Source organism: Terrapene carolina, unplaced genomic scaffold (genome assembly GCF_002925995.2).
Source record: "Terrapene carolina triunguis isolate 2854851 unplaced genomic scaffold, T_m_triunguis-2.0 Scaffold113, whole genome shotgun sequence".
NCBI lineage: Eukaryota > Metazoa > Chordata > Testudines > Emydidae > Terrapene > Terrapene triunguis.
In genome coordinates, this window is record NW_020664464.1 from 6,350,968 (window position 1) to 6,362,905 (window position 11,938).

The window sequence follows — 11,938 nt, forward strand, 5'->3', positions numbered from 1 at the left end:
ACAGGAGGATGTTCAGTTCATTCACATTTAAATCTGATAATAGCAATTATATTTTTATTTTACACAACACATAATGAATCTGTGGAACTTGCTGTCTATGACATCGTCATTAAGTCCAAGAGTTCAGAAAGACTTAGAAAAAGAGTAGCTATTTACATGGGCAATGAGAAAATCCTCTACATTAGATACCTAAGTAAAAAGTAGGAGTATTAACCCTCAAGCCAACTGCCTAATAATGAGACATGAGTACATATGGGCAGGTTACTGTCCACGGTGGGTTTCAGGTACTTTCCTTTGAGGCATCTGGTACTGTTGCTGTTAGACAGGATACTGGAATAGATGGACAGTTGGTGTGTTCTGGTGTGGCAATTCATGTGTTTCTAGGAGTTTTCTGCCTTCTTCAGTGCTGATTTTTTTCTTTTGGGAAAGACTATGTTGAACAGAAGGCCGTTTAAAAGTCAACATTTGCAAAGCATTATCACAGAAGTATGAGAAGTGCCTGCTGATGTGTGGCTGGAGAAACTGTGTTAATCTCAAATGTCACTGTGTGATAACTTGGCAATTGCTGACATATTAATGGCTAAAGCTGTATAACAGCACAGTTTGTCCAATGACGAGGTCCATGAATATCTTTTATACAACATGACTTCATTGCAGGTAAAGTGGGATCTTTTTTTCTGGGATTGTGCAGCAACCTAGTACCATAGCTATAAGCTATTTTTTCTGTTAAGTTTAAATGATAGTGATTTTAAATGGTGGCTTTTGAAGATGCTTGCTTTTTTATTTAAAAAATTGAATTGCAAAGCCTTCTTTTAAAAATTGTCTGTTAAAAAACAGATCCATACCATTTACATATACATAAAGAGCTAAAAGGACAGTGTCAAATAATCTTGAAAAATGAGTTTAAAGCACTATCAAGTATTATTACCAGCTCCTAAGCCACTGGCCATTTTTTGTAGTTTTACAAAACATGTTTCCTTATCTTTTTAAAAATGTCATTTTTCTGTTGCTTTGTGAAAGACTCACAAACAGGGGAACTGACTCTAGTAATACAGTGAAACTAACTAACTAAATATAGTGCTCTGTTGCAGAAAATAGACAACTGAGGTAAGAGAAATATTTTTCAAGATAAATATTTTTCACTTTATTCTCTTTATTTTATAGTGAAGTTAGCTGTTACTTATGATGATAGAAGTTAAGAAATCTTCAAACAGAAGTTTGAGTTTTAAGTTGATGTCAAATTAAAAAGGTAGAATCATTTTAAAACAAAATATTAGAAAGACAGATCCTCCAGTCACCTGAAAATTCTGGAATTCAGTGTTCATCAAGAATCCTGTCATAAGTGGGTGCGATATAATCGGTTGTTGAATGGGCAGCAGAAAAAGTGTGAAACCTTGACCCCATTAAAGTCTATGGCAAAACACCCATTGACTTCAGTGGGACCAGGATTTCACTCTTAAGGTATAAGGCCTGTCTGTTTCCTTAACCATGATCCTGCCAACACTTACTGAAGTCAGCAGGACTACTCACATACATAAAGTTGAGTGGATGAATAAGAGTTTGCAGAATCAGGGTCTTAGTGTTTTGTTTTAGTTGTATTTTTTTTTTTCTGATGGGGTGGCCTGATGGTGGTGGCTGTTTGGGAATTTAGTTGATATTGATCTATTAAAATGTTAATGACTTTTATTATTCATAGAGCTCAGAAAACAGGGAGGTATTGTGAAAATTTGACATTACATTGTTTCTGTTTTTCATGGAAACGTTTTTATTTGAAATTTTCGGAACTACTGCAATAACACCTAGAGCTGGAGCTAGAGATTTATAATTAATTAAAATAAATAAATTTGTTACTTGCAGATAACTACAGGAGATTTTAAAATGTATTTCATTTTTGGTCCAATCTCACAATCTTTACTTAGGCAAAACTCTCGCTGAAGTCAATGAGTAATGCCTGAGTAATGAATGTGTTCTGTCATGAATACATGCATTTTCCACTACTGAAATCACAATAGAGTATTTTAAAATGTATGCAGAAGGTGAAAGCCACAGATAGCTTTTCATAACCTGTCAGGGAGTCGAGTCCTGATTCAAAGTCCTTGGAAGTCAGTGCAGAAATTCTGATTAACTTTAGTAGGGTTTAGATTGAATGCAAAATTATTATGATCCTGATCCTCCCACTGAAATCAATGACAACATTTGCAGTGACATTGAAAGGTGCCAGAAACACTTTCTTTTATATGGTATTTAGTATATATTTAGGTGTATAGTAGGTATTTTGTGTGATGAATGGGAATATGGAGTGACAACTGGTTAATTTTTTTTAACAATAGCTGCATTCTTTAGAAGAACCCACTTGTCCTGTTGTTCCTGCCACTTTTTATCCAAAGGCTTTTATAGCATAAAATCATAGATCTAGAATATAGTGATCTATATGTATTACTGACTTTTTTGAGACATGAATGGGAGAAGATAAAAGGTTTCTGGAGGTACTTAATTATTTGACAATATCTGGGCATTGTAACCAATATTCTGATTCCCAGTTTTGAGACAGAGTCATAAATGGATCAACAATTGGATTTTTTTTTTAAATGTATAGTTGTGAGTTTCTAGCAAAGTGAATCCAATGAAACAATACAGTGATACACTCTTTGCCAGGCAGCAACCCTTGTTGAAGTAGTACTTTAATTGCACCTTTACTATACAAGAGCTCATTATATTGTTCTGTGCCAGTAAATCAAATTGTTACTGCTTATTGTGGGATTTAGCAATGACTCTCATGGTGTCTTCTCATAATTACTATACATCCTGCACAATGTTGATACCATTAGAGGCTGTGAGTGTTATGCTGCTTGGGTTTCACTGTTTGCTGACTTTTACTAGTAAGTGGTCTCAGCAAACTTATTTTTGAACTGCAGGGCACAGAGTTCATGTGTCTGTATAATGACCCCATTTCTAAGATACCTGTATTGTGAACCGTCCCAATTGGGGGAGAATGCTGAACTGCGAATGGGTCTACTTAAAATCTTACTTCAGCCACATGGTCCTGAGAACAAAGAGGCACCTTCTACACTAGAACACCTTATTCTTCAGCTGCTTTGTGACTTGATTCCACATTTTCAGGTAAAAGTTAATTTAATGCTTGGCCCTGCCTTCTGCAAATAAACTTTGTTAAAGGAGCTTTGTTATTGTATTACTCCTTTGTGTGTTCACATGCAATGCTGCATTCCAACTCCCCAAACTAGATTTGATCAGCAGCTTGGAAATCCAGAGCTGATAAAGTCTGACTTTCTCGGGGAAGGTAATATAATTTTTTTTAAGTGATCAAATCTGACCATGCGAGTTCTAACTGGAAACAAGTGTTGTGTGTGATAGTAACTAATGATGCTGATGACCTTGTATATAGTTTAAGTTGGGAGAGCAGAATGTGAGAGACAGAATGTTATTGTCCTGAACCAATCACGGTCTGCTGTTCTTCTTCGAGAGCTTGCTCATGTTGATTCCATTCTAGGTGTGTGGGCGCCCAAATACGTGGCCGTCGGAGATTTTTGCCTTAGCAGTACTCATAGGGCTGGCTGTGGCGCCCTTTGGAGTGCCGCGCTCATACCACGGTATATCAGGCACTGCCGGCCCTATGCCCTCTCAATTCCTTCTTACTGCCTGTGGTGGTCGGTCGGAGTGCCTTTCTTGCTGAGCAAGAGCTAGCGGTTTCTACCATTCTGATCTTCGCGCCTTAGGGCCGTTGTACATAGTTCGCATTTGATAGTGTTAAGTAGTTGTTAAGTGTTAGTTAGTAGATAGGGTCCCAGCAGGACTTTGCCCCAGGCGGGACATGCCTTGGTCTCCCGGGTTTAAGCCCTGGTCTCCCGGGTTTAAGCTCTGCTCGGACTGCAGCAGGCCTATGCCTGTGAGTGACTCCCATGGCAGCTGCCTTAAGTGCTTGGGGGAATCACACGTTAAGGAGCGGTGCCGAATGTGCAAAAATTTTCAGCCCTGCACCCAAAAGGAGCAGGATATCCATCTCAGGACTCTCCTGATAGAGTCCACCCTCCACCCGGCTTCAAAGCTGTCCAGACAGGTCGTACCTAGTGCCTCAGCTTCCGTGCACAGCGCAGCACTGGCACCCGACTCCTCCTGGCATCGTTCACTATCACCGTTGCCAAAGAAGAAGGCCAAGAAGTGCTCCTGGGTACTGAGCAAGAAGGCCCAGGAGTCATCTAGCAAGGGACCTCGGCCTCCCCACCAGGCTACTCCGGGTCCATGCAATCATGCCTCCCCAGTTGAGGCTCCCAGCCCCCTTAAAAGTCCGCCACCGACTCCTGGGAGCAGTATGGGACCCACACTCCTGCCTGCACCTTCATCATCCCAGGCTCCCCTGGTGCAGAGAGAGCACAGGTCTCCACCTGCTCCAATGAAGACCCCGGTGCCGCAGGACCTGGCTAAGGTTCCCCAAGAGGACAAGCCCACTGTTAAAACCCCTCAGGAGCAGGGGAACAACACTGGTCGCCGGACAGAAGACTTCGATCTTCTCCGCTGTGTTTGGAATCCCGGGGCAGATCCCAATCGCGTTGTTGATTGCCCAGGTGAACTTCCCGATCCCCTCGGCGCTACTTCCCGGCACCTCTCACTCTCTTGATGGTCGTCCTCTAGGCATCGATCCCGATCACCAGCACAGTGGGAAAGTTCCCTGTCCCGGTACCGGTCTCCCCAGCATTGGTACCGCAAGTCCCCACCTCCTCGTCTCCCAGAAACAAAGAGGCTAAGAAACTCTATTTATTTATTCAACTGCTAGCCTGCAATTTTCTGTGCCGAACCATCAGGCCCTGCTGGCCTAGTACAATTTTTATCTCTAGGACGGTCTCAGAAAGTTCCAGGGATCCCTCCCTCTGGAACTGGCCCAAGAGTTTGGCACCGTGGTGTGCGGTGGCTAGATGTTCCCTGCAGATGGCATGGGACGCGGTGGACTTGGCAGCAAGGGTGGTCACATCGGCGGTGGCAACTCCTGGCTCCAGACAGCGGGCCTCTCTGAGGAGATGCAGGCCTCAATCCAGGACCTCCCCTTTGACGGAGTTGTCTGTTCTCGGATCAGACCGACACCAGGCTGCACGGGTTGAAGGACACTAGGGCTAGCCTTTGCTTGTTGGGCATGCACAAGCCGCAATCAGCCAGAAAGCCCTTTCGACCACCGCCACTGCCAAGACCCTGGCAACCTCATCAGGGCTTTACGAGAAGAAGAGATGCCAGTTTTGGTCATCATCACCCTTCTTCCTCACGCTCGCCAGCCCAGCCTGGGGCTGTGAAACACCCAGGGGGCCGGAAGCGATGGTTTTGAGGGTGCGCCCAAGAACGATGCCCCAGTCAGTTGACCAAATCCTAACCGCCTCTTTCCCTACCATCTTGGACATAGTGGCTTGGGACTATACCCTGCAGTTCTTGGCCACCCCTCCTTCCTGAATGTCAGGGAGCTCAGAGCAGTTTTCCTGGCGTATCAGGCGAATCAGGAACATCCTGGCAGATCGCTTCAGCACAACCTTCTTGTCTCGCCATGAATGGTCGCTTCATCCAGAGGTGGTCTGCTTAATCTTCCGCAGGTGGGGGACTCCCCGGGTAGACCTGTTTACGTCTAGGCATAACAGAAAGTGTCACCTGTTCTGTTCTCTGTGGAGCAGGGACCAGGGCTCCCTGTCGGACGCCTTCCTGATTCTGTAGTCGGGAGCGCTGATGTACACCTTCTCACCAGTACCGTTGATCCACAAGGTACTGCTGAAGGTGAAGCAAGACAGAGTGTCTGTTATCCTCATAGCCCAGTATGGCCTCGTCAACACTGGTTCGCCGTGCTGCTGAATCTCTCAGCAGCCACCCCATTGCAGCTACCGCTTCTGCCAGATCTGCTGTCCCAGAACCATGGCAACCTGCTGCACCCGAACCTGGCATCGCTGCACTTGACAGCTTGGCTGCTACATGGCTGCGTATGGATGAATGGAGTGTTTCGCTGGTGTCCAACAGGTCCTGCTGGGCAGCAGAAAACCGACCACCAAGGCTACCTATGTGGCAAAGTGGAAGCGGTTCACGTGCTGGGCCTCGGACTGACACATTTGTGCAGAAGAGGCCCTACTGCAGGACATCCTGAACTATTTATTGCACCTTAAGCTCCAGGGTCTGTCACCATCTTCGATCAAGGTATACCTGGTGACCATTTTGGTGTTCTACCCTTCGTTTCAAGGCCAGTCGGTCTTCGCCCATCCCATGATGGCATGCTTCTTAAAAGGTCTAGAGTGCCTTTACCTGCATGTCTGGGACCTGGTCCCCTCTTGGGACCTGCATCTTGTGCTGTCAAGGCTCCCCCCTTTGCACCGTTGGCTTCCTGCTTCCTCCTGCCTTTTTCCTGGAAGGTCTCCTTCTTGGTCATTATAACTTCGGCCTGTAGAGTGCCCAAGATCAAGGCACTAACATTGGAGCCACCCAATACGATCTTCTATAAGGACAAGGTCCAGCTGCCTCTGCACCCTGCCTTTCTGCCCAAGATCATCGCCCAGTTCCACCCTGGTCAAGACATTTACTTACAAGTCCTTTATCCAAAGCCTAATGCGATGCTGTATACCCTGGACGTCAAACGGGCACTGGTCTTCTACATTGATAAAACAAAGCTGTTCCGTAAGTTAATGCAGTTGTTCATTGCTGTCACTGATGGGATGAAAGGTTGCCCAGTATCAGCCCAGAGAATCTTGTCTTAGATCACGGCCTGTATCCGCTTTTGCTATGAGCTGGCAAAGGGGTCCCCACCAGCCATCGTGACAGCTCCTGCGACTAGGGTGCAGGCATCATCATCGGCCTTCCTGGCACAGGTGCTGATCCAAGAGATCTGTCGGGCCACGACCTGGTCGTCCGTCCACACGTTCGCGTCGCACTACGCAGCAGGGTCAAGACGATGCTGGCTTTGGCAGAGCAATGATGCAAGTTGCAAGACTGGGCACTCCGAGCCCACCTCCATTGATTCGGCTTCTGAGTCACCTAGAATGGAATCGACATGAGCAAGTACTTGAAGAAGAAAAAATGGTTACCTACCTTTTGTAACTGTTATTCTTAGAGATGTGTTGCTCATGTTCATTCCTTTACCTGCCCTCCTGCCCCTCTGTCGGAGTTGTCAGCAAGAAGGAACATAGAGGGCATAGGGCCGGCGGCACTTGATATTCCGAGGCATGAGTGCGGTACTCCACAGGGCGCCACAGCCAGCCCTACTGGTACTAAGGCAAAAATCTCCAACGGCTGCGCTCGTGGGTGCGCGCATACCTAGAGTGTAATGGACATGAGCAACACATCTTGAAAAACAACAGTTATGAAAGGTAGGTAACCTTTTTTTACAGCTAGTTCTCAACATCATGAGCTGTTTTGAGAAAACTCGTAACACTTGAATTTGGATGGGTGGTTTTAAAATGTGAAATGGGCTATACAAAGTTCTTGTGTTTTAATAAGATAACACAAATTCTGCCCTTACATAAATAAGTGTGACACTCTCTGAAGCCAGTGGGACTGTATACCGGAAGGCACAACTGTACTCTGTGTAGGCTGGGATTGTCAAAGGGGCCTACTTCTCACTGAAATTCAGTGCAAAGTAGGGTGCCTAATTGTCTTGGGCCTCTTTCAAAATCTCAGCCATAGCTCATTGAGGAGAAGAGGGGAAGAATGGTCCAGTGGTTAGGTTGCAAGCCTGAGACTCAGGCGATGCGGGAGGGACTTCCCTGCTCCGTCACAGACTTCCTGGGTGAGCTTTGGCAACTCCCTTAGGTCTGGTCTATGCTTCATGGTTAGGTCAACGTAAGCTGCCTTGCATCAACCTAGCTGTGGAAGTGTCTTCTCGTAAATTTGGATCCCACCCATGTAAGTGCCTCTCTGTGCCTATGTAGTGACACCCCCTCCCCAAGTGGTGTAGAGTCGGTGTCAATATAATTGGATTGACATAGCGTCAGTGTAGACACTGAATTGTTTACGTTGGCTGTTACTGGCTTTCAGGAGCCATCCCACAATCTCCACACTGACAATACAATTGATAGAAGTGCTCCTTGTGAGGACACGCACCACCAACACAAGGAGCCAAGTGTGTATGTACAAGAAATTTAATAACTGTGGTGACTGTATGATGACATAAATAATTTTGTAGTGTAGACATGGCCATAGCCTCTTTGTGCCTTTGTTCCCTGTCTGTAAAATGGGAATATTAGGTGCAGTGAGGATAAATACATTAAAGATTGTAGGATGCTAATAGACTTCAAAAGGGACACAGGAAACTTCTCAGAAAAATAGTTATGAACCTGCTTTATTCCCCAAAAACCAAAACACACAACTATAGGAGTGAAGTTTGTTTTGCTAGAAATCACTTTTATTTTCTTAAATGTATACTAAGCTTTACATTCTCTTCACTGTCCCCTTGTCCACAGTGTATCTTTCACTGCAGCTAGAAAAATCTTTGGCCCAAGAACTCATAAGCTTGTTTTCATAACCTGTCCTTTCTTCCTCCTCCAATCCCCAAGCCCTTTTTATCCTTTCTTTATCTTGCCCCTTGTTTAGTCCTGCTAACGTGTATTGCATAAATGCTGAAATGTTTCATAATCATTTTGTTGTCTTATGGTGGCAACCACTGGTGAAAGGTTCAGCTGGTCACCTGCAGACTTTCCTCTTGATGAATTCAGCAGACACAAGGCGCCTGATTAGAGCAGATGGTTCATTGTTCTTAATCCCTTGGAATAAATGACAATGTGGATGAGATCAAAACCATATTCATAACACCAGCTCCAGAATTTTGATCAGAACAGCTGGGTTTGCTTGGAATTGGAATTTTCAAGAGCAGAACATCTTTCTTATCTAACATTAATTTATTGAGGCACCCTGCCATTTGAATCCTCTTCTGCACTGGTTCCAAATATAGAATGACACTTTTGGTCAAGACACTCAAATGCAATTTTTTTCTGTAGATAAACTTACATGGTGGTTCAGGGGAATAAGATACTGACCTGATATCTCTGGAGACTGAAGTTGGAATCAAGATTAGATAATAAGAAAAGTGAATTTTGGGGTGGGGGTTCTCAATAATAAGAACATTTCAGCATTAGAAAACCACTACGCCGCTTGTTCCATTTGGCAATCACTATCCCAGAGAAGCTCAGGAATTGAATTGCATGCAGTAGCAAATCAGGAACGAAGGACCCAAAACCAAGGATGTCTGTTTGTCGTCCCTCTTAAGGAAAAGGGCAGTGCTTGTTAATTCTTTAAGTTTTTGTCTGATTTTACTGCTGAGTTTCAAACTGCAGATAGGCTTGTCTCTTTCAATGGTAGGGTTGGTAGTTTATCTCTGAATGTGTTTCTTGCAATGTTCTTAGAAAAGTTTGCAATGAAAAAGTTATACAACTCTTAGGACCAACTATAGAAACTGAAACTCTTCCACACATCTTTTAAGAGAGAAGAAAAATAAATACAAAAGTACGTGTGTGTGTGTGTGTGTGTGTGTGTGTATGTGTATGTGTTTAAGCTATCTCTTTTTCTCTACAGATAAAGGACTTGCCACAAATAACGGAAACGTTGTTCTTTCTAGAAGAATTATTCCGGAGTCTGCTTCGCTACCCTGTTTTTTGGAAAGTCCAGTTATCCCAGCTTTGTCTGCAGATTTTGTGCTTCTGTGAGATTTGTCTGAACGTGACAGGGGAGTGTTCATCTACAATTTGCTTAATAGAGCAAAATGTTGAGTTCTTGCAAGAGGTAAGGATTTGGGAGAAGATACAAAAAGCGACATTAAATGGAAAGATTGTTGCCATTTTAAAGGTGGTCTTTCAAAGTGGATCTATACATGCAGTTATTTTTTCTTGCTAAGAATCTTTGTTTAAAATGCTCATCTGTGCTGAAAAAGTCAATCAGAGGTTCTCATTAACCTCACTGTGAGACCAACATAAAGTTAATCCAAAATTCATAAGCAAATAGCATGTTCTGTATTTGCAACAAGCACCGTCTTCCAATATTCTGAACTTTTACAAGTTAAGAAATCTGAAATGTTTTGATCAGGCTGTTAATCCTCAATCAGGGTTTGCAGTTTCAAGTCAATGGGACTTGTGCTCCTAAGTTGCATAGGTGCTTTTTTAAATCTCAACGTTTGGTGTCTAAATATTGCCTTAGGAGCCTAATGCATTTAAAAAAACGGGCTATAAGTCTAAAACAGTTCGCAATAACTTTTAATGTATTGGAAATCTAAATAACTTTTCATTATTAATGTTGAAGTAGCTTTATTTTGAAGCGACAAAGGTTTTTTGCTACCTAGAGAAAATCACTCCATCCTATTCGAAACATGATCTAGGAGCATAGTTTGACCATTGTAGAGTTCAGGTTGCCACTGTCTGTGAATTTCACTGCTTCAGGCTCAGTATTTTCACAGAGATTTGTGTACTATGGATAAAATTTCCCCCCCTCCCAGCCCCTCCCCAATGGTGATACCTAAAGTTAGGCTTCTATATCCATATTAAGGGATCTAAGTAAGCGCGTGTTTTTAAAAAATGCAGATTACCCAGAAGCTCCTACTGACATCAACAGAGGATACTTAGCACTTTAGACATCCAGGTACTTATTTAGGTCCTTAGAATATGGTCTTAGGAGCCTAACTTTAGGCACCCATTTTTGAAGATCTCTAGGCCTATGTAGAGTACATAGACATTGAACTGTTTTATCTAAACTAATAAGGCTTTTACCATAGTGTTTGCTTATGGTAAATAAATGAAGCCTGAGTTTAATTTTGTTGTTGTTGTTTCTTCGTTGCAAAACCTAAAAAGCCAGAAAATTTAAAATTATGAAGTCCCCATATATCGACTACTATGTTTTAGTGCTGACTGGTTAGATTCAATGTAGACTGTAGTGTAGGGAGCTGGCCAGTATAGGTTAAACCAAATTACAGAGGAACTAATCAGAATCTTGTGGCTATTTAATAAAAGACTTGAATTGTATTGAAGCTCATGCTTTCCAGATGATTATCTTTATTGAAAGGTTGCTGCTTTTAAATTATGAGGTTTGAACAGGTACACTGTGTTCAGTATATACTGTGTGCGTAAAAAAGACCTGCAATATTGATATGTTTGTTTATTTCCACACCCCATCTGGCTCAAAACTGAAGTCTTCAAACAACATTTTTTTTCTACCTCTTCAGGACTTTCCAGTTGAACAGGCCATACTTGGATTAGCTTTACTTCTGTTACAGACTCCAGCATGTCAGCAGAAACCCATCTTAAACCTAGGTAAAGTTCTACTTGGAATATCCAGTTTCCAAGATCATGGTTTCCTGTTTGTTTTGTTTCCTTAAATTTAAGACATTGTCTTTTTGTAGTCAGTCTTTGAAGTTAGGTGCAGTGATTGGAATGCTCATTGTATTAAGCTGTAATTTTTTGTTAATAAAAAGTAAAAGTTTGATATAGTGGAGCCAAAGGTGAAAAGAGATCTTTTCCCCCTCCTGTTTCCTGTCATGGATGTTAGAATCTGCTGGCTTGTTCTGCCTTTGTATAGAGGTTTAAATTTTTCCAGCCAGCAGGATAACCTTTGCACAGGGTTCAGGCCTCCTGAACCTGTTACTTCTGACAGTTCTTCTGATCTCATGTTTGACAGTCTTGAGGGCAGAGCGTATAGATTGTTTGTTTGGCTGGGCTTTTGACTTGTTGTTTTAGTAATAGAGAATAGACTTTTCCTGCTGCTACATTAACAAGCTGGGGTTTCTGTTATATTCCATTTCTGTGTTTATTGATGTAAGGTGCTCAGGTGGCTTGGTATAAAGGGCATGAAATGTACATTTGGTGATGTGGTCCTTATCAGGAAAGTAGTTTGCACTGTGGCAGTGCAATGTATATCTATCGCAACTCTTTTGGGGACTGTTACTGTGCTTGACCAGAGTGTTTGCTAGAAAATGTGTGTCATACTG

General features: G+C 43.0%; 1 protein-coding gene across 1 annotated transcript in view; it reads left to right on the forward strand.

Moving 5' to 3' along the window:
- FOCAD (focadhesin) overlaps window positions 1-11,938 on the forward strand; it is a 200,311-nt gene that overhangs the window by 41,327 nt on the left and 147,046 nt on the right. Inside the window, exons 7-9 of the mRNA XM_026652328.1 lie at window positions 2,916-3,120; window positions 9,541-9,747; window positions 11,177-11,264. Of these exons, the coding sequence (XP_026508113.1) occupies window positions 2,916-3,120; window positions 9,541-9,747; window positions 11,177-11,264 (500 nt within the window). The remainder of the gene's footprint in view (window positions 1-2,915; window positions 3,121-9,540; window positions 9,748-11,176; window positions 11,265-11,938) is intronic.